General features: G+C 36.0%; 2 protein-coding genes across 2 annotated transcripts in view; one reads left to right on the forward strand and one right to left on the reverse strand.

Annotated features, from left to right (window-relative positions):
• Nucleotides 1–11,845, forward strand: part of LOC135213884 (probable 18S rRNA (guanine-N(7))-methyltransferase) — a 25,397-nt gene extending 13,552 nt beyond the window's left edge. Inside the window, exons 2-4 of the mRNA XM_064247983.1 lie at nt 4,614–4,742; nt 7,743–7,846; nt 11,429–11,845. Of these exons, the coding sequence (XP_064104053.1) occupies nt 4,614–4,742; nt 7,743–7,846; nt 11,429–11,567 (372 nt within the window). The 3' untranslated portion in view covers nt 11,568–11,845. The remainder of the gene's footprint in view (nt 1–4,613; nt 4,743–7,742; nt 7,847–11,428) is intronic.
• A 1,327-nt stretch (nt 11,846–13,172) lies between these two features.
• The window catches only part of LOC135213651 (uncharacterized), a 70,738-nt gene continuing 61,410 nt past the window's right edge, over nt 13,173–22,500 (reverse strand). The window contains exons 6-9 of the mRNA XM_064247692.1: nt 21,050–21,172; nt 20,213–20,323; nt 17,310–17,406; nt 13,173–14,432 (exon numbers count right to left, since the gene is read on the reverse strand). Coding sequence (XP_064103762.1) covers nt 13,884–14,432; nt 17,310–17,406; nt 20,213–20,323; nt 21,050–21,172 — 880 coding nt within the window. The 3' untranslated portion in view covers nt 13,173–13,883. The remainder of the gene's footprint in view (nt 14,433–17,309; nt 17,407–20,212; nt 20,324–21,049; nt 21,173–22,500) is intronic.

Raw genomic sequence — 22,500 nt, forward strand, 5'->3', positions numbered from 1 at the left:
GGGATGCTGGGAGTTCACGGATCGAGGCGTTGTTTTGTTTACAATCGCTACGCAGGCGCGCAAGCGCGAATTTCTTTCTTATCACACTAAAAAGTATCAGTGACACATCTCGGAAATTATTTCGTCACTTTGACATAATTTTTGCACCATTTTAAATTATCCTTTACATGAAGTATTATATATGAAAATGTGCGCAATTTCATGTAAAATACAACAAAAAAATACTCATGATTGTAGCTTTTATCAGTTTTGAAATATTTCCATATAAATAACGATAAGTGCAAAAATTTCAACCTTCAGTCAACTTTGACTCTACAGAAATGGTCGAGAAACGCAATTGTAAGCTAAAATTCTTATATTATAGTAATATTCAATCATTTGCCTTCATTTTGCAACAAATTGGACGTCTCTAGCACAATATTTCGATTTATGGTGAATTTATGAAAAAACTTTTTCCTTACGTTCGTGCGATAACTCTTCCGATAAATTTTTTTGTGCGATTGTCGTAATGTTTGCACCCTTTTAAATTTGCCGTTACATAAAGTTTTATATATGGAAATGTGCGCAATTTCATGCACAATACAACAAAAAACAACCCATGGTTGTAGCTTTTATCAGTTTCGAAATATTTTCATATAAATAACGTTAAGTGCAAAAATTTTAACTTTTGGTCAACTTTGACTCTACCGAAATGGTCGAAAAACGCAATTGTAAGCTAAAACTCTTATATTCTAGTAATATTCAATCATTTCCCTTCATTTTGCAACGTCTTGGAAGTCTCTAGCACAATATTTCGATTTATGGTGAATTTATGAAAAAAAAAAAAAACATTTTCCTTACGTTCGCGCGGTAACTCTTCCGAAAAAATCAGAATTTTTTGTGCGATTGTCGAAATGTTTGCACCATTTAAAATTAGCTGTTACATAAAGTTTTATATATGAAAATGTGCGCAATTTCATGTAGAATACAACTAAAAATGATTGAAGGTTGTAGCCTTTCTCTTTGCATATAAATCACGATAAATAGAAAAAAAACCAGGTTCGGTCAAATTTGACTCTACCGAAATAGTTGAAAAACGCAATAGTAAGCTAAAACTCTTACGGTATAGTAATATTCCGTCATTTTTCTTCATTTTGAAACAAATCTGAAGTCTCTAAAACAATATTGTGATTTATGGTGAATTTTTGAAAAATATATTTACCTTCACTCCGCGCGCCGATTCGCGGCCGCAAGTCTCCGAAATACGTACATCGCATTATCCTAATATTTGCTCCTTTTCATATTAGCCTTTTTATAGAGTTTCATATATCAAAATGTGCGCAAATTCATGAATAATACAATAAAAAATAATTGAAGGTTGTAGCTTTTTCCATCTCCGAAATATGTGCATATAAAGAAATATATATATAAAAATTTCGACATTCGGTCAAATTTAACTCGTCCGAAATGGTCGAAATCTGCAATTCTAATCTAAAACTCTTACAGTATCGTAATATTCAATCATTTGTCTTAATTTTGAAACAAATTGGAAGTCTCTAGAACAATATTTAGAATTACGGTGAATTTTTGAAAATAACATTTTTTTACGTCCGCGCGTTACGAATTCGTACATCATTTTGTGATAATATTTTTCCGGTGTTGCTTTTATTTTTTTACTATGTATTATATATCAAAAGAATTGCAATTTAGTGTACAATACAACGAAAAAAAAGTAACTCGTTAGCTTTGACCGTTTTTTGCACAGCGTGATTTGAATACAATTATCTATGAATTTTTTTTTTTGCTACCGTATATCGCATTATTTACATATGATAATGATATTATTTTTCATTTCTGATAATTGCATACTAAACTTCAGGCAATGAAAAAAAAATGAGCCAAAAATGAACTCTTAATCTTAAAAACTAAGCGCGCTGTGATTTTTTGAAAAAATTATTTTTTCCGCTTCGGCGCTCACTCCAAACCGGCGCCGGCATACAGGAGAGATTTTGATTTTTAGGGCTTCGGCGTAAGAGGGTTAATTGGTTCCTAGCCACGTAAAAATATCTAATCCTTCGGGCCATCCCTAGGAGGGCTGTTAATCACCTCAGTGGTCCTCTCCTAGGGCTGGCTCGAAGGATTAGATATTTTTACGTGGCTAGGAACCAATTGGTTACCTAGCAACGATACCTACAGCTTATTTTGGGATCAGAACCACATTATATCGAGAAATGAATTTCTAATCACCAGAAATACATAACTTTGGTTCTACGTTGGCAGAGCGGGGAATTGGTAGGCGAGCACGCAACCCACTCGTCCAACAAGGAACCAGAGTAGAGTAGGAAACAGGGTGGATTGCATGCTGCCCATGGCAGAGTTACGAGACTCGGGTGAAATTAAGAATTGAATTTCAAGTCCTGATTTGACTATGCACATGTTATGGCCTTCAGAAGAGTTCGCAGTTATTAATCATTCGTGAGTTGTAACCTTAGTGAGATATAAACAAAGAAGTACCTGTTGATAGCAGTTGAAGATTTGGATTTAAATCACTGAGGGATTTATGCCTTAAATGATATAATTTTTAGATGTTTTAGGCTATCAAGTGACATAATAACTACAAACTCTCAGAAGGTTTTGTCCCTAAATCGAGGTTTGAATTTTTGCTGATTATTTCTTCCTAACTATTCGCTCATTTATCGGCGGGGCTTTCGCTGAAGTTGTTGCTGTTTTTTTTTATGATATGTGCTTATTTACGTTCTATTTTGATCATTCTTTATGTACATGTTCCAGGTGGATATACCAACATGCCTACAGACCGAATTTCTATTCAAGACAGTTTCTCACCGATCACCAAATAACCTTTAGTACAAGGGGCACTGAATTTCACTTTTTTTTTCATAAAATCATTTATTTTCCCTGTAGGATGATAAAAGTCACAGAGAATATGCATTATTATAGTGCTAATAATGCCTGATAATTTCATTAGCCTGTCTTGATTAGTGTATTTTTGGCAAATATTTTTACGATCGGCACCCCTACAAACTGGAGCCTACCCTTAAACTCGGAAGATTATTTATCTGGGTAATAAGAATTTCTTGGATTTTCTGATAGAAAAGTATAGATCATTTTTCATCATTTCTAGAAGAATTTCTGTCCTTTTCTCACTCTGGAGCCAAAAAATGGCTGTCTCTGCTGGAGCATATGGCATCCTTTGAGAAGCGGGTGGATGGAAGAGGAGGCCAATCCAACTCTTTCCCAAAAATTAGTGAACAGAAAAAATTAACCAGACTCAATGCAAATTCTGGTGTCCAGAGATTTAGAAGTCTCTCTGAGATGGTGAAGATTTAACCTCATCTTTTACAAGATGTCTCCCTCCAGTTGAAGAACCAAGACCTCATATTGGATTCAGAAATGTTAAGTGAAGGTTGGGGAGCAATTGCATCTGACAGACATATGTCAAGGGTCTTGTTTGTAAAGGAATGGAAGCTCCACATCAATCAACTGCTAAACTATTCATTCCATAGGATAATTGCTTTACCTCTTCAGGTCTTTCAATTATGTTCCAAGTCTAAACCTTTGCAAGAGCTCTAATCTTCTTAGGTATTTATCTTTAGCCATGTCAGTGGTCATTGATAATTTTGATGCTGTCCCACCTTGAACTCGATAGCCACTGAAAAGGAATTATTGTCATCAGTGCAAAGAAAGTTAACCAGTTATTTAGGGAGCTAGTGATAACCCAACCTCAGCCTCCATTTCCTCCTTTGCTGAAAGGATTGAATCGACCTGAATGTATCACCTATCATGCACCATTTTATGTGCATTTTACATGAAATGATAGCCATGGAAACACAGAGTAAATTCCAGTCGCCATGAAACATTTCTACCTTTTAAAAACTCCAGTCAGGCTCCAAGGAGTTTGAAGCTGAAAGTTCAGTACTGGCACCTAAACTTAATGGATTTCGTTTTTTACCAGGTGCATTATCGAGATTGCAAAAACAAAAAAGATTGTGCTTGAGTGTTTTTAGTTTGTAAGTTTAGCGTGCATGGTTTATGTTTTCTCTTGTATTAAAAGTTATAAGTCAGTTGAAATGTTCCACAAATAAAGGTAAATCTTCACAAGGGATTCTTCTCCTCTTTCTATATGCATTACTTGAATGCATGAAACCATCATGCTATGTAGGTAGAATTAGGAAGAAAGGCCGTGTGTGAGAGGCATCCTCCAAAGTTTTCTGGAAGGTAAGCTGTAATCCATGGGTAGACAACGTTAAAGGATTCTTTAATATTTTGTATTTTACACATGTAATTTTTTATAAAGCTGTTACATGTATAAGAATGGCTTACTGCAAGTTTGTGTAGTGAAATCCTTCCACTGGTGACAGTTTACCTGCATTACTGGCAATTTTCTTTAATTTGATGTTGTTTACCATCAGTTGTACAGGCAGTATGTCTAAGAATGGTTTCAAAAGTTCTCTATTGATCTGTGATCTACTAATTCATGGATGTATTGAAAAGGAGACAGATTGTTTCAAACTTGGGAATTGTGCTGAAATATTTCAGCAAGATTTATTATGTGCTAAGAAATTCTTAAGATTTGTTATTTCATGTTCTACAGTATATAATTATGTTCTTTGCAGAGTAGGGGAAGTCGGGCAGTATTTCAGTTTTACCCAGAGAATGATGCCCAGGTTGAGTTGATTGTATCCCAGGCTATGCGAGCGGGTTTTACTGGTGGCCTTGTTGTGGATTATCCAAATTCTACTAAGGTAAGAAAAAATTCTGTGTATTTGTTTCATTTTTTTATGATTTGCCTGGGGAGGTAAAAGACTAAACTTGTATATGGATGTGATAGTATTATTTCTGGTGCTCAAGCTGTGTGTGTGATTTATAGCTTTACCATAAAAACTAATTGCTGTAAAGTCTTTGTTTTTAGCCATAGCACACCCAGGTAAATTACCCAGTCATTGCAATACAAAAAGTTATAAGTATAGCAATGAAAATACAAACAAATGAATAACAAAGTAGTGTCGCATTTTCTGTAAGAAGAGTACTCGTCAACCGCACAATATGTGCAAAAAAATTTTTAAACTGTATTTGTTTTTGTTCAAAGACATGTCAGTCTGACAGTTTTCAAGATATACTGCTCAGTTTTGTTTAATTTTGCAGCTGAATGATTGCTCTGTATAATGGGATAAAAATTCCCACAAAATAATGTGTAGGTGAAATACGAGTAAAAATTATGAGATATAGTGGAACCTCGGTTTTCGTACGCCTCTCATTTCGTACGTTTCGGTTTTCATAGACTTCTTTTGTCCGAAATCTTGTCTCGGTTATCGCACGCTTCCTCAGTTTTCGTAAACTCGATAATGCACCAGTACATGACAGGGCCCTGTATGAAGCACCCAAACAAAGTATCCCGTTTTCTCTCATGACCCATTCTGGCTTTGTTTCTCGCCTAACAAGCATCTCCACGCTCGTAGTTCGCATCACGGCACGTGTTTCTTGTGTTTGTGCAATATTTTGCCATAAAACTCATTGCAAAGTAGTCATCATGGGGCCCAAGAAAGGTGCAAATGCCACCCCTTTGGTGAAAAAGACCAGAAGTATGATAGAATTCAAGAAAGAATCTGTAGCGAAGTATGAAAGTGGGACACGTGCAGCTGATCTTGCTGGGATGTATGGTAAGTCAGTGTCGACGATTAGCTCTATCCTAGCAAAAAAAGATGAAATCAAGGCAGCTGATGTGTCGTTATCTAAACAGAGATTGCAACTAGTGGAAGATGTTGAAAAGCTGTTGTTGGTGTGGATCAATGAAAAACAGTTAGTGGGGGATAGTGTGTCTGAAGCAATCATTTGTGAAAAAGTGAGGATGCTGCATGTTGATTTAAGTAAGAAAATGCCAGCAACAAGTGCTGCTCTTAGTGATTTCAAGGCCAGTAGAGGCTGGTTTGAAGAATTCAGAAAGCGTACGGGCATCCATAGTGCCAGTATAAAACGAAGTGGGGAAGTAACCTCAAACAGTGCCACTAAAAAAACCTAGAGAAGTAACCCCAGAAAGGTTCATAACATCTAAAGTCCTTCTGGAGGGAGATTTCCCTTCCAAACAGTAACCTCTCGTCCTCCCTCTCTCCTCCTTTCCGTCTTCCATACGCTAACAAATCTTCCATAAAGGTAACAGTGATGTTAAATGTTCATTATTCCTTTAATTATTCATTTGTATTTATTTCTCATTCTTTTCTGTATGTTAAACTGTTTATTCCCTGTAAAATATATTTTTTTAATGCTATTTACATTATTCCTTATGGGAATTATTGATTCTGTTTTTGTACGTTTCGTATATTGTAGGAGGTTCTGGAACGGATTATGTACAACAACCGAGGTACCACTATATATGTGAAATTTTGCACTTCCCCCCAAAAAAATGTTTGTGATAAAATCATTATTGTAAATCCATGATATACCCATGATATACCCAGATAAATTACCTAGTTTTTTAAACCCAAAAAATTGTAATTATAGCAAAAGAATTTTAAAAAATTAATGACAAAGTAGTGTCACGTTTTCCTCAAGAAAAGTGCCAGTCACCCATGTGATATGCACGGACAACTCCGTATACTGTAGTAAGTATTTTTTGTTCAAAGATGTGTATCTCTGAAAATATTGCATTTGAATGATTACTCTATTCAATATCGTAAAAAGGCCCCCAAAATAACTTTATGTAGGTGGAAAAATGTGTGGAAATTACGAGATATGAGAAACTTGGCACTTTTGCCCTATGAAAATAAATAATTGCCAAGAAAACTATTTGCAATAAAAATATACTACCCAGATAAATTACATAGTTTTTGCAATTTAAAAGGTGTAATTATGTTTTCTATAAAATAAGTGACACCCAGTCAAGTCTCTCTCTCTCTCTCTCTCTCTCTCTCTCTCTCTCTCTCTCTCTCTCTCTCTCTCTAACCACAAAACAAATAAACATACGTTACATATGTATGAAAAATATCAAGAACACTCACTGAAAATTATCCTCATCTTGTCTTCTGGTTTGTGCAATATTTTTTTTCTCGTTTTTGATGTTTGCACAAGTTATCAGTATGTTAAGGACTCAAATTTGGAAGACGTTTATATCCGACATCGGTAAGCGAAAGGGTTAAAGCCTTCATACATTTGAATGTATTCCTACACATGCAGCTAGTTATTGGAATGCCAAAGTAACTACATACATAGACAATTGCCCATCCATATGAATGGTTAATCTTCCTAATTATTGGAGTACTTTTCAGTTGTGTCCATGAGATTTACCTTGGGAATTTTCCAGTAAATGACTGATTACAGTATTATTGTGTGAAAGATTTACATCAGGTTAGCAGCTGTGGTTTGGAATCAGTTATGATTTTTGAGAAACAAAGTTCAACTTTAATCCTAAAATATTAATGCAACACGATATATGTAGCCTTAAGAGCTCTTTTACACTTTACCAGTGAGCAATATTAGTATATAATTAAACTTTCAGGTTACCAGAAGTCCACAACTGTCGAAGTTATCCTTAAAAACCAATTACAGTGAATTTAAAGGGGAACAATATGCATTACATGTGATGGGATATTATGAACTTGTATAGCTAGGAGTGAATACGTAATAAAGAAACCAGCCACCATTTGTGAGGGAAATTATTTTGATGCATGAATTGTAAAATATTTTTTATAGATTTACTTTTCATTATGTTTGTGAATAATGCAGTTCACCTCAACTTGGTTTTCCGTCAGGCAAAGAAAATCTACCTTGTCTTGATGACTGGAGGTACAACACAACTCCCTAAAGGACTTCAAGAAGAAGGAACAAGTCAAACACAAGCTTTATACCAACGCAGGTATGTTATCCCTCTCCTCCCTTCCTCCCCATCATTGATTCAATACTTAAAGTAGAGGGTGGCAGTGACATTTGTCTTGCTCATTACATGAGCCACCATTTTTGTCTTTTTTTAGTTTACAACATTCACACTTCATATCTGAAAAATAAGAGTGGATACAGCAGTCCTTTTGTTCACATCAACTATGGCTTCCTTAGATGTACTACTTTTCCCAGTCTTGTGCATAGACTATGACACTATCCTAGTTTGCGTGTTGTGGACTTCATTTTCTGTCTTCCTACCAGCATTCATTGCACTTTCTCTTTTATACCAGTCCAGGTCAACTGCTTCAATTTTTTTTATCCTCCATGTTCATATTTGTTCGTAGATCATCCTGGTTTCTTTTAACCTCTTCACCTTTGTCTTGTTCACTATCACTTCCAACTTTCCTCTCTTGCAGACATTTCTAACCTTTTTTCACCAGTCTGTCTGCCTTCTTTTTAGTTTCCTCGGTTGTCTATAAAGGCCTGTCCACACGATCGGGCTTGATCGGCGGACTTCCCCTCTAACGGTCACACTTGACGGGCAAACCGTCAAATTGCCCGATGGGTCTTGTAGCAAAATCACCATGGTGGTGCCCGATGGCTTGAACTTTGACCCTGGCAGACGTACATTAACCATATACATTTCTTTTACTGAGCCATTCTTTGCACCATATTCTCTTCTTTTTCATCACACACAAAGAAATTATCATGCTACACTATCATCTTTGCGGTAGGCACCATGTTTATCGTACCGCACTGAACACACTACTGGCATCGTCGGGTACGCCCACCTCTCCATCGCCTCACCCGTGTGGACAACATTCACGGGTAAGCCCGCCAGAATTTGCCTGTCAACCCCGGAGCACGCCGATCAGGCCCGCTCGTGTGGACAGGCCTTTACTCATCCACTCTGGCTCTCTTTGCCACGTATGTCTGTTCAGCAATTTTACACCTGCATCTCTTGTCTTTACTCTTGACTTCTTCTATTACTCCACTCTTAACGATATTGAGCACTAGTTTCAGACTTATATTTGCTCGGACCAATGATCCTTTTATCATTTTCTTATCAGAATTTTGCTATAAACCTTCCTGGATATGTATACAGTACTAAGTGATGTTATTTTATTCTATTACAATTATTATTACTAGTTACCTTTATAATAGTTAGTTCCTCTATTGCTTGAAAAGCTTAAATATTCATCCCTCTTCCAGTGTCTCCTTTGTAATCACTGAGTGTCTGTCACCTCCCTATTGTTTTTAATTATTGCCCGTACATCCTCTGTAGTAGTTACATACTTCCATATCATTCTTAAAATTTAATATGATCTTTCCAATCTAGTGTTTCAAGTCTACATATCTTTTATCCTTCATAAGCAATAATTTTACAAAATCTACGCTCAAACAGCACAAGACTATATTTTCTTGATCTAGGTCCTGTTCTTTGGCTTTTTTTTTTTTTTTTTTTTTTGCGCAAGATCTATTTCATCTTCAGCCTTTATCTTTACACAGTATTTACTTTGCAAAAGTATACTTTATCTCTCCAAAGTATATGCTCAGAGTCCTGTAAGCTTTCTTGTTTGCTCCATGTTATCACTCTCCATAACTTTGAGTAAATTATTAGTCCTCTTGTACAATAAGTGATCATCTGTTTTGTTCAGCAACTGCCCTATCAAAGTTTTTTTTTTCTTTTACTAACCTGCAGATTTCTTCATTCCACTATTTATTCCTTTTCTTCTTTTTTCCTACTCTTGTACATGCAAATGTTGCATCTATAATCTCATACTTTTATTACTTGAAATGAACTTACCTCTCTATTAAGAATGCCTTAGTTCCTGTGCTAGTGGGAAGGTCTGTCTATCTGCCTGTTGTTCCACCAAGTGGCTTTCAGTTCAAGCATCCATTGTTTCTCATTCAGTTCCTGTCGACTGTTATGTGAAGATCAATGCCGGTGTTTAAAAAGTTGGTAATTTTTCTCTCTATCTCTAAAATTTCTATGTTCTTTATAAGCTCAGCTCTTTCTGGTCTTCTGTTGTGATTTTCTCTATAATGGTTAAAAATAGCCCCTTCTTGAAGGTGACAGGAGAGGTGCTTAGACAGTTTGGAGGTGGTCTTCTCGATATATGGGTGGTGGCATCTTTCCACCAGGCATGTAATTTCATAGACGACAACACTCCTCTAAAAGAGACATTTCTTGGGGCGTCTGGTTGTTTTTAAGGAGCAGCTGGCTGAATTTCATATTTTTTCAATAAATTATGAGGCTAATTTTATCCCCTTAATGATTTAAGAAGATTAAAAATCTTCTTAAATCATTATTATATATTTTATTTATGGACCCCGTTTGGTCATTGTTGGTGTCCATCATACTTTCCTTGTGCCAGTTATTTACGGAATCTTGGGTTTGTCATTCGACCATACGATTTGCAAAATTGCCATTGATGAGGATTTGTGTGGACCTTTCGATCTCCCTTGTGGTTTATCTCCACGTGGAGCAGTGTGTCAGGATGCAACAGATGAAGGCATCCACCACAGACCCTTTATACCTGTCTGGGCACTCGCTGGGCTCGTTAAGGCATAGACCCGGGTTCGTCAGATTTTCATAAACCGTGGTGGTGAAACCTGTTGGAGTCTGTTATACCCAAATGTCCAGGAAGGATAGGGCACCATCAAGACTGCATTGACACGTTAAGTGGAGGAAAGAACATTCTTCAAAAGCCCTTAAAGTTTTAAGATCCTCTTCTTGGTCAACTCTAATAAAGGTTTTGTCTATGTAGAAATTAGTAATTAGATCCCCTAATGGGGATCCCATCAATCTGGCAGTAAAGATGACACGCCTTCTGGATGGCCTAACGTAATACCAAATACAGCAGTGTGGGGTACCCAAGCCAACAGCCACCTTCAGCCAGCAACACAGGTTAGGCCTAGGAGATCTCAATGCCTCAGGGACAGATTTCGTTACCAGCCTATGACCAAACCCACTTACCACATATTGTAAACACCCTGCCTTCTACAAATACCTCTATATCACATATCTTAATTCACTTGCTTGCTCTCATAGATGACTGTCCGTGGGCTGTCAATATGTTACAGGAAATAAACCTAAGGCAACAGAAATCTTTATATGTTGGTAGGAAACTTGATATACCAGCTACATGCTGATGAAAGAAGATAAGGATGTAGAAGACTATGCAAATTAAATGATTTGGAAATTGCTATAAATTTCAATGTTCCTGCCGCAGAGAGAGTCTCTTTTTCTAATTATTATTATTATATTTTATTTGTAATTTTAGTAGTCTGTTTGAATTTCAAATCATAGTCGCCATTGTGTGATTTGCATTTTTAGTTGTCCACTAAATTCCAACTCTAGTGAACCTTAACTGGATATCATTGTTCCTAAATATTTGAAAGTTGTTACTTCATTAATCCTTTTTCCATCTAATGTTATCTCAACCCCTTTGTGCATACTTTGTCCTCAGCACTTTTGTTATTCTTTGATTTAATTGGAGTCTCATCTCTCCATTTATAAAGTTATGGACCATATTTTTCCTTTTTTGTGAAACAGGGAACAACTGAAAAAGATTCGCTCAGGGAAGCTGTCACGTCATGATTGGATAATGAAGAAAAAAGAAAGAAGAAAACAAGGAAAAGAGGTCAGATCTGATTCAAAATATACTGGCAGGAAAAGAAGTGGGAGATTTTAATGATAGATAAATCAATTCTATGAAAAAAAAAATTTCATCCATTAAGTACTATACAGAATCTAAATGATATAATTAGCCAAGAAATCAACTCATTGACACTGGAGTATTTAATTAATGTTTAAATGATGTCTTTAGGTTATTTGTATTCAATATTTTGTCAGAACTCATTAAAGCAAAAGTTTTTTTTTTTGAAACACAATGACCAATAAAAGAAGTAACATGCTTTTGTTAGTACGTATCTATAGAAGGGAAGCCAATAAAATTTAACATATCTCAGTCATCAGAGTTGTTGCTTGCATCCTTCATATTGAAATCCCTTCAATACTCCTTTACTTACCACTTTGGCAAGACTTGCATTCCAGAATGCACTCAGTTCTTTTTTATTTGCTAGAAGAATGCCATAAGGGTGTAGAAAATGCCTTGGTCCTTAAACTGATTATGAGATGGGGATAGGAGACAAGAACAATAAACCGGATTTCCCTCCAGTCCTCCATATCCATAAGACAACTAGGAGCATAAATCTACTGTGGAGATGGATTAATGTGCTTTACTTATTCTTCCTGTTGGATCACTGCAAAGAAGAAGAATATAACCAACCAGTAGAGCTATGATTGATTTCTATCATGCATATGCCTTTGAGTAGGACTCAGATTTTACAAAGTTGCCCAGTGTTAGTATCCATCCTAAAGAAAGATACAGTTGAAATAAAGGCTGTAAGGTAGTACTGTTACATTTTATTGCAAAATTTGCAGTGCTAGTATACTCGGATTCTTGTTTTCCCTTTTATTTAAAACTGTAATTGAATCATTAAACCTTTCTGTACATAGAGTAGGGTCACCATGCAAATATATACCACTACAAATTCAGAACCTGCAAATCTTACAAATGGAGAATAGTAAGGATGGAACAGAAAGATTGGTTTGAATGGGATCATTAGCAGCACTCAGGTAGCTGAAAAAGGAGAGCTGAGGAATGTAGACTTTCTACTAGGCAGTCAAACTAGTACAGTAGTATGTATTAGAAAACAAGGAAGAAAGTTGGAATTGTATTCACTATAAAGATAGGAAGTTTTTCTCTAATTGGGAAAAAGTTTGGTTAACTTTTTTCTTTTTAGGAATGTATATTTAGTGGTTGCACATGGACAGTAAGGCTCATACTGTGGTTAAACATTTCCAACATTAACATGCCATGAGGTCAGGATTGTAGCTTCTAAAGGAGCAATTTTTCTATGGAAAATAAAGGAGAAAGATTCACATTTCAACCCTCTTGGTAACTTATAATATTCTAGCCTGTGTTGTGCAAATGAATAGTTGATTAAGAAATGCAAGATAGACTTTACAGTAGGTTAAAGGGTCTCGAATAAAGAAAAAACTTTTCACTGTAATTACTGGAAGACAAGGATGGAAAGTAGCCACTTTGTGTATAGACTGATGTCTGACAAGTTTAGAACTACAGCAGTATTGATAGTAGTGGAGGTGGTGGTGGTCTACATATGGTGAAGGCAACATAAAATTAATATCAGAGTTATGCCCTGCAGACTGGAAATATTTCTGGATAATCTGTAATCTTAATTTTTAAAAACATATTTGCAATTAAATAAAGACATTTATCATATGTTTATTATATTATAACCTGAGCAACTAAATAGAAATTTTACACAATCACACAAATATTTGTTTAGCAAGCACATAAATATTTAGATGTGGTGCTCAGTAGTATTACTACTAATATAAATAATGAGTAAATTCTCTACAAGGAAAGCCAAAAATACAATATAAAACTTTTATATGTCACTACATTTCCTCAGTAAAATTTGGAACATAAATAAGAATGAAAAACAAGAAGGAAAGGTTATGTATTTTGTTTTATGAAAAACAAGAAGGAAAGACTACTTGGTTACTTAAAAAAAAAAAAATACATACAAGAAATAAAATAAGACTGACTTTCTCAGATTGAGACAGCAAACTATAATTGTGAAATGAGTCTGAAGATTTCATTATCCTGCCCAGGCAACCTTTTGGTCAACAGTGAGTCAGGTTTCTTTCAACAGGGCATGGTAATGAATCCTTCAAACTCTGCCTGTGGCTACAGGTTGTTTGTATTTTATTATTTATAAATATCATACAAAAAATTAATTATTAAGTAAAATAAGATCTAGAGCAAAATAATTGTTGATTTTTAGTACCCACTCTTTTTGGTAACTGTTTGAAAATAGGATGTTGTCACCGTAAACGGTAGCCTAGGTATAAAGACAATTTTCCGTCATGACATTCAAGAATGTGACTGCCTAATGTGTTAATTAAAATTCAATATAAATCAACCTTCTGGGTTACTTCTAGGTATGCGGGACAAAGGAAAGGGATGGACGTTTGTAAACAGATGTGAATAATGAGAGATATTGTAATAATAGTGGGGAGTTGCAACATCAAGAGTGCCAAGTGTAGTGGATTCCTGGTTTTGGGAAAAGGAATTAGACTGAGGCTGAGATGTGGCTCTAGGACTTGTGATGTGAGATGAGGGTCTAGGAGGCAAACGTGGTCTTCGCTGAGGAGGTATATTGACCATGCGTCCTCCTGATCTCACTCTGTATGTCTGGGGTCTTTTTTGCATGCTTATCCTCCTGTAATAGTTAACTGGAATGTCATCATTATAGTCACTATCGTTATTATGTAATTTTTCATCTTCAGCTTCATCTTCCTCATCAACTTCTGCTTCTTGGTCTTCTTCTTCCTCAAGATTTAACTCATTATAGGAAGATAGGTTCCCATATTCCATATCATCATCATCATCATCATCATCATCATCATCATCATCATCATCATCGTGGTAATTTTCAGCGTTTTCCTCGTAGAAATCATCTGTGTCCTGTCAATGAAAGAAAAAATCAAACGTACTGTTGCCCTTAACATTATCATCAATGATTTCCTTTTTTTTATTTCTAGTATGGATTCCTTATAGAAATGGAATAAAATAACCACTACTGTTAAATAAGAAATGCCAATTGCTGAATTTGAAAATGCCACTTTAGACTAAAGTCGTTGTGAAGAGTCTCATAGTAATAAAACAAAGAAGAATCTCATAATAATGAAACAAAGTTGTAGAAAAACCTACACACACTTTTGGGATAGTAGATGGGGCAATTTCAATGAATTCCATTCAAAATGAAATGCATTAGTGCCCAGCATCAAATTTAAAGTTGAATGGCAAACAGACAACAAAATTCCTTTTCTTGATGTGCTAATAATTAGAGAAAAAATAGAATACAAACTTACTATACAGAAAACCAGCATTCTCATTTTCATACATTCACTACTTAAGCTATCATGACATTTCTATCAAGATAGGTGTTGCCAGCAACCTATTCTTAAGAGCCTTACGAATTTGTTACCCAGATTTTCTGGAAAAGGAATTTGAACTAATTCGTAAACAGCCTTCATCTTTAAGGTATCCTGACCATATAACAGAAAGCGATTCATAAAGCAAACATAATTTTCTACCGACCTCCTCCCGACAAGACCAGAGACACACCCAACAGTAAAATAAAAACTCCACACCTGGACAGGATTAAGACAGTGACCCAGATTCTCAGAAAATCTAACCCTTTTGCTTTTACCTACCCAAATACCTTAGCCAAATCCCTGATTAACGTCCAACAAAAGCCAAAACACACAGACTCAGGAGTATACAAAATCCCATGCTTACACTGACAAATCTTACATCGGATTTACAGGAAAATCACTTCCCCAGAGATTAATACAACATACACAGTCAGTTAGGTATAGACAACAGAACTCAGCTATTTTCAACCATACAAATAACCATAACCACATAATAAACTGGAATTTGTCACATATAGTTTATAGCAGCAACTGTCATTACAAAAGTCAGATGTTAGAATCTGCCTTGATTAAACAAGTGTTTCTATTATTTTCAGTGACTGACATAGTGCTATAGATGCTATAAATCGGTATAAACCAGTAAACCAAATTGTACAAGAAATACAAATAATAAATTCATCAACTCCTCCAGTCAGGATTACCAATAAAAATATGTTGATTCCAGCACATGTGGAAATAAAAGGAAATGAAAATGCAGACTCTGCTGCCAAATTAGCCTGCACTATCCCTCCAACAATTACACATGCCCCAGTATCAGACTGGATAACATCTGTCAAACCAATAATATACCAAGATTGGAAAAGAGAATAATCTCTAATGTCAACCAAATAAGCTTAAAACTATAAAAACTGAAGTGTATGCATGGAAGACACCTTCACAAAAAGAAAGATCAAAAGAGGTAATCCTAACAAGGCTCTGTAAAGGACACACAAGATCCTCGTATGGTCACTTAATGTCGACACCGCATGCTGATCCAATGAAATGTAATAGATGTCAGACACCCATGACAGTGCAACATTTACTTATTGAATGGCCATATTGGACCCAACAAAGATAAATTTATCTATGGAATTAAAAAATGAAAAATATTCTTGCTGAAAGCAAAGATTTTTTTAATTAAGAACATTATAAATTTTAAGAATAAAACTGGTTTGTTAAATAAAGTCTTAAATTTTTTTTCTCAGGATTAATCCCTGAGAACCAGCCCGAGAAGAGTCTACTTAAGACTCGGTGGTCTGGAAAAGCTAAGTCATATTAATAATAATAAACAAAAATAGGTAATGAATATCTCAAAAGGCGCCTGGGATTCAGGTGTCATAGATAAAATCTTCCTGCAACCAACACTTAAGAGGATTAAAGAAGAATTGTCAACGGGAGTGACCTAGTAAGGACAATGCTTTTTCCTGTATATATTGTATATTATCATCATAGGTGTGTGTTCCTTATACCAGGATAACCATAAGTATGAGAATGCATGGGGGGTTACTGGCATTGTAAGATGCTACCGCACTTTGGCTGAACAGAACTGTAAGATATGTCTGGATGAAGGGAATGTTCCTAATGAATGTATGAGAGGAATAATGGCGCCACTGTTTAAAGGTAAAGGCGACAGGAGTAAGAATATCATGATATCACCCAGTTTACTAAGGGAGATGTAATACTGATTTAGAACATAAGGTGCGAATGACTAGCAGGGGAAGAACAACGTTGGTTTACATATGGAAGAAAGTGTGGGGCTCAATTTTTCGTTATGGAAGAGTTATGCTAGAAGTTTAAAGGTAAAAATACAAGCCTCCATGTTACTTGCTTGGACCTTGAAAAACTTATAATAGAATAGGGAAGCAATGTGAAGGATGTGAATTAAGAATGTATGGCAATGAAGATAAGAGCTCAAGAGCAATTAAAAACTTTTGCGATGGACATGAGAAATGTTAGAATAATGTAGAAGGAAGAGTAATTGCTTCGGCGTGAAGGTGGGTTTAAGGGTGTGAAATGTTTTCTTGACTTTTCAATATCTTTGTGGATGGAGCGATACAAGAACAAAGAGAAGGGATGGTAGATGAAAGCGCAAAGGCATGAAAATAGCTGATTATTACAGCCAATACAATGTAGACTGGGGATAGTGAACAGAAACGACAAAAACTAGTTAAAGAGTCTGAGGGTATATACAAGAGTAAATTTATGAAGACACAAGAAAACAAGGAGTAATGAATATTAATATGGGTGGTGGAAGAATGGAAATGATTGAATCCTACTGGTATGGATGATGCTAGGTTGACAGAGGAGAGTTACAGTGCAGGATAATTAAGAAAGGTATCATAGGATGTGCAAAAATATAACTCACCAGTTTTCGACTCGACTTCCTTGGTGATGCCATCAGGAGCTCTTCTGGCAGGTCATAGCATTTACACACGCAGCACGACGGAAAACGAAACCAGTCACTGGAATGACATTGTACGTTAGTATGAAGGACGCTACTTGGAAGAGAACAGTCAAGTAGTTCGACGTTATATATGTATGTATGTATGTATGTGTATATATATATATATATATATATATATATATATATATATATATATATATATATATATATATATATATATATATATATATATAATATAGTGTGTGGTACTAAGTACATATTCACATTTGTATTTATATCTATTTAAAAATAGGTTGTCCATTATAAACGAAAGAGGGTACATTTCCTTGCATTTTATTCTGGAAACTACCGTTTCCTCCTACAGAGGATGCAAAATCTAACTTCTTTTGTGTTTTTATGAGCAACTTCTTGCATGCTCAAGAACCTCTTCTCTAGTCCTTTGAAGGTCTCCTCTCCCAATTAATCCAAAATGGACAGCCTTTTCACAAAACTGGCACCTAATTTTTCCATTCTGATGTGGCTGAGTCATTCCAAAATCCTCCTTTTATCTTTATACGAGTTCTTTTGTCTCGACATTTCTTCTCTTGGCGAATACAACACCAACAGTTTCATCTCAATGGATTCAATGTTGGTTTTTGTTTTTATTCATATTCAAAATCTGCACTCACTTCCACAAAGTAGAGTTGCCCAACTATAGTAAGTTAGTAAGTTTGGCTGCCTTAGGAAATCCCAGTCCTTTTCATACACCATGGTACCTTCCCTCCCGTACCTACTCTGCGACTCATCTTGTCTCGTATTACCCCAGTCCAAATATATCTACTCCTTAATACCGATATCAGGCATGCGCTTGTATTCTTCCACCATTCATCGTTAATGACCAAACCCCATTTGCAACTTTTCCAACATCTATCTACTTATGAGTACATCCACTGTTACACCTTGTCTCAGCTCCATTTCTGCACCAAACTAATCATCTTCCCACCTAAAACATTAGAACATGCGCTTCACATCCATAAAAAATCTTTTTACTACTCTCAATAATTCATCTTCTTTCCCATACATCCACAACTCTATCTGCATGACCTTTGCATTAGTTCTACCATAAGCTGTTTACCTCCGAAGACTCTGTCAATGAATGATTAGTAAGCAAGCCTTAGAGCAACGTTTGCTGACTCCCATGAAACGACTGAGTTGACTCATTCCTAGAAGGGCACACTGCATGGAAGCTGAAGAAGACATAGAAAGGGTCGAAAGTTGCAGCGATTTGATTTTTATACTTTCAGATGCTAATGCAAGCTTCAATGTCAACGCTTACTTAACCAATATTCTAGGTTTATGTATACCGTACGCAGCTGTTTCGCTTGCTCTCAAACTTCTCGCATAATTGTTTCATAGCAAACTCTCGCTCACCCTCACCCTCTCCCTCTCCCTGGTTCAAACCCTCACTCTTCCTCTCAATCACAATCCTACTATCCATCTTCCTTGATATATTAAGCAAAGGTGTGCATCTGTCATTTTTATAGCTTCCTTAATCACCTTTGCTCTCATACAAAAGAGAACTTTTCCTTCTCAGTAATTACCTCAAAACCTTTCTCTTTCCAGACATACCTTAAACACCCAGATAAGGTCAACCACTCAGTCACACTTTTACTCCTGTACAGCAACAGCTCCTCAACTCCTGGCGTCTTCCTTTCTTCAGTATCTTTATCTTCCTCCTCATTTCCTTAACAGGCCAACTCAGACTCCCATCCATAAATCATTCAAGTCTTCAAAATACTCTCTTCTCTCTCTCTGATCCAGAGCTGCACTCTCTTCCAACACCATATCTCCTTCGGCGTATTTCACTATGTTTGTTTGTATGGTGTTTTTACATTGCATGGAACCAGCGGTTATTCAGCAAATACAGTATTTTACTGTGTGATCCATTTTCGCTTACTTGGGGATTAAGCCTACAAACTACTTTGTTGTTTGGGGGTGGGTGGGTGGTCGGAAAGCCCTGAGGAAGAGCCTAAAAAGGTCTGAAAAAGGTGTTTCGCCTTGAGTTAAAGATACAGGAATTTTAGGATACGATATTTATGATTTATTTATTAGAATGAAAATGTAAAAAAATAATGTGCATGTTAAACAGCACAGAATAATGATTTATAATGAAATATAGCATAATTTTTATTTCGTTAATGAAACAATGGTCTAATTTTCTGTAGATTTCAGCACGTTTTAATTTATTTGGTTTACTGAATTATAGAGGCTACATTTCTGTTTAATTATTTTGTTGTTTCCGCTTATGAGTGAGAATACATGAATGTGTTTAATTTGTCTCCTTTTTATTTGATCCTTGTTAGTATGAGTAGTGCTAATTATGAGTATCACTTACGATGACTCCTTCACGTTAAGTTAGGAATATAATGTTTGCAACTTGTGCGTCAGGAGGAAGTCTTGCACACGTCCCGAGTAAGCCGGAGGTCGAATCACGCCTTGTGTATTTACATATTTTTCTGCAATTTACTTCCTTGTAGAACAACCTCTTATCCTCTGCCAAGTCCTTGCTTACAATCGGCCTTTTTTTTTATCTATTTCTTGACTACTTCATCCCTCCTACTATATTCATGTACATTAATGGTCTTCCATTCCGTCTTGCAACTGTTCCTTAAACAATCTCTAAACACTACATTTCCTCATCCCACAACTCACGTTCCTATTCCCTCGTCCCACTGCTTAGACGTCAAAGCTTCCTTCTGTTTCCAAAACACGAGCACACTTCCACTTCCACAGCAAAAGACTGGTCTGGAAAGTTGTTTCATTAACTGTGCATTCTAATCTTAGTTATGTCACACGTGAACAAATTTCAGCGTCTTTCTACTCACCTAAATATACCTTTGCATTCATTGGAAGGGTCAAAGGCGAGCAGCTTGTGGAGACGAAACTGTTGCTCACATCGACATCCTTCGCGACAGTACATTTGACGGTGCTCATATCTGTTGAGACACAAAAATTTAAAGCTATATACTACATGAATATATGACCATTCGCCAAAAACACCTTATAAATGTATATTTTAACTACAAACATTAACATTAAACATTTTCCCTGAGCTTTACGATTTCTAAACACTGTCCACAGATTACGAAATATAAGCTGTTCTCAAACAATATGAGATTTGATCTGATTTTCCAATAGGGCAACTGAGCTTCAACTCCTAATGATGATATGATTCTACGAAATTTAGTCTGTAAAGCCGAGTGCTGACTTACTTATCCAGCGCTCCAGAAAGGGCCATGCAAAAGAAAGTACTGAGAAACATTCCAGCAAATATTGAAATTAAAAAGAAATGTTTTAATGCCAACGAATATTAAGCACCATCGATGTTGTCCTTTTTTTCACTTTTTGAGTAATTCATATACTTCATTTTTTGTATCATTTCCATGTTTATGTAAACAGAGTTAACGATGCAGTTGGATCTTGTTAACAGATAACCAAGAGACGTGGAGTGGGTAGAGGGGAATTCTGCTCTTGGGTGCCGAGACCTCTGCCTTCCTTTCTTGTTCCGTAGATTCAATCAGATTACACATTTAAACCATTAAGCCTGTCAGCCTAAGGAATATTTAGATTCCTGGACATATATTTCTCCAAATTCACCTTCTTTGCTCTGAATATATTTTTCAAGGGATAGAAAAAGGTAACAACTTAACAACCATACTTACTTGCATCGCTCCCACTGAATGTATTGTTCAAAGGGATACAAGTTGAGCAGTGCCAAAGTTTCACCCCGGGTGTTGTTGGCCCAGTAAGGTGCCACAAACTCTTCTTCCACAGGGCACGCGTTGCTGTCGAAAGAAACGGAGATACAGATATTCATTCTTGGAAGTTTTTCTTATATGTGACAAAACTGGAAAATGCGAATAAGCACATTCATGAGCGCCCCTTCCCATCACAAAGGAAGGTACGAGGAAACTGAAACAAAGTGCTTGAAGATAACCTATTTGTTTTGTTTTTTAATACACCACTATAGGCACGTTTCTTATACCTGGCAGATATGTATGTTAAAATATTACATTTTATCACTGTGTATTGCGGCGTACAAGTCAACCCGTCATATAAGTCGACTTCAATTAGTTTACCTGAAATTGCTGTTACAGTGCTATACCTGCTAGATGTGTAGACCCTCTAAACTAGGGTAATCATTAGTTGCTGTAAATTATGGTATTTTCCAACACTCACAACATTCAGCATTCATTACCTACTCAGATCTTGACAGAATTCTCCTGACTAATGTAAAGCACTTCAAGAATGATCGTATACAAGCTGAACCAAGTTATAAGGCATTTATTTTATGTATTCACGGACAGGTTGATAGTCACATAAATTGAAGTCATAAGATAAACTCATTTGAAATGTTAATAAATAAATCATGCACCATTCTAATTACGGAATCAAAAATTCCTCACCAACATTAGAAGGTAGCCCACATTGCTTTTATATCTATTTAGAAATGATTAGTAAGCCCTAATCTATGGATTTTGCATATTCTGTATACCATCCTCATAGATTATGGGGAACCATTTGAGAGTTTGTAGCTGGTTACAGAAGCTGCCCTCGGAAAAGCTAAAAATGCAAAAGAAATCTTTAATATGATCTGCGTCGTCATTTTTCTAACTTCATCGTTAGAGGGCCAACATTTTTTTTTTTTTTTTTTTTTTTTTTTTAGATTGATAACTCGATAACGTTTAAGCAAAAGCTTTGCGTCTGCTCTTCCCAGACTACAGGTTTCGTGGAACATTTTGAAACCGATAAGTACTCGAAACGAATGTTTCTCTTCGTGAGAGGCCCAAAATCAGGTAAATACTCTAGTTTTCTTGTCGTTATTACAGACACCTTATGTCAGACTTTCACTTGAGAGGAGAGATATGACAAGAATTCCGCGGATCATCCCAATATGCTCTCCTGTCTGGCAGACTTTCTCATGTAGATGGCCCATGGCTTCGTCTACGAGACTGAAATCGTTCATTAGTTGAAAAGCGTTTCTGATGTCTGATGGCAGCGGCGGATCTAGAAATCCTTCATTGGGAGACACTCAGGAGGGATTATATATATATATATATATATATATATATATATATATATATAAGATATATATATATATTATATATCTATA

Source organism: Macrobrachium nipponense, chromosome 43 (genome assembly GCF_015104395.2).
Source record: "Macrobrachium nipponense isolate FS-2020 chromosome 43, ASM1510439v2, whole genome shotgun sequence".
NCBI classification, from domain to species: domain Eukaryota; kingdom Metazoa; phylum Arthropoda; class Malacostraca; order Decapoda; family Palaemonidae; genus Macrobrachium; species Macrobrachium nipponense.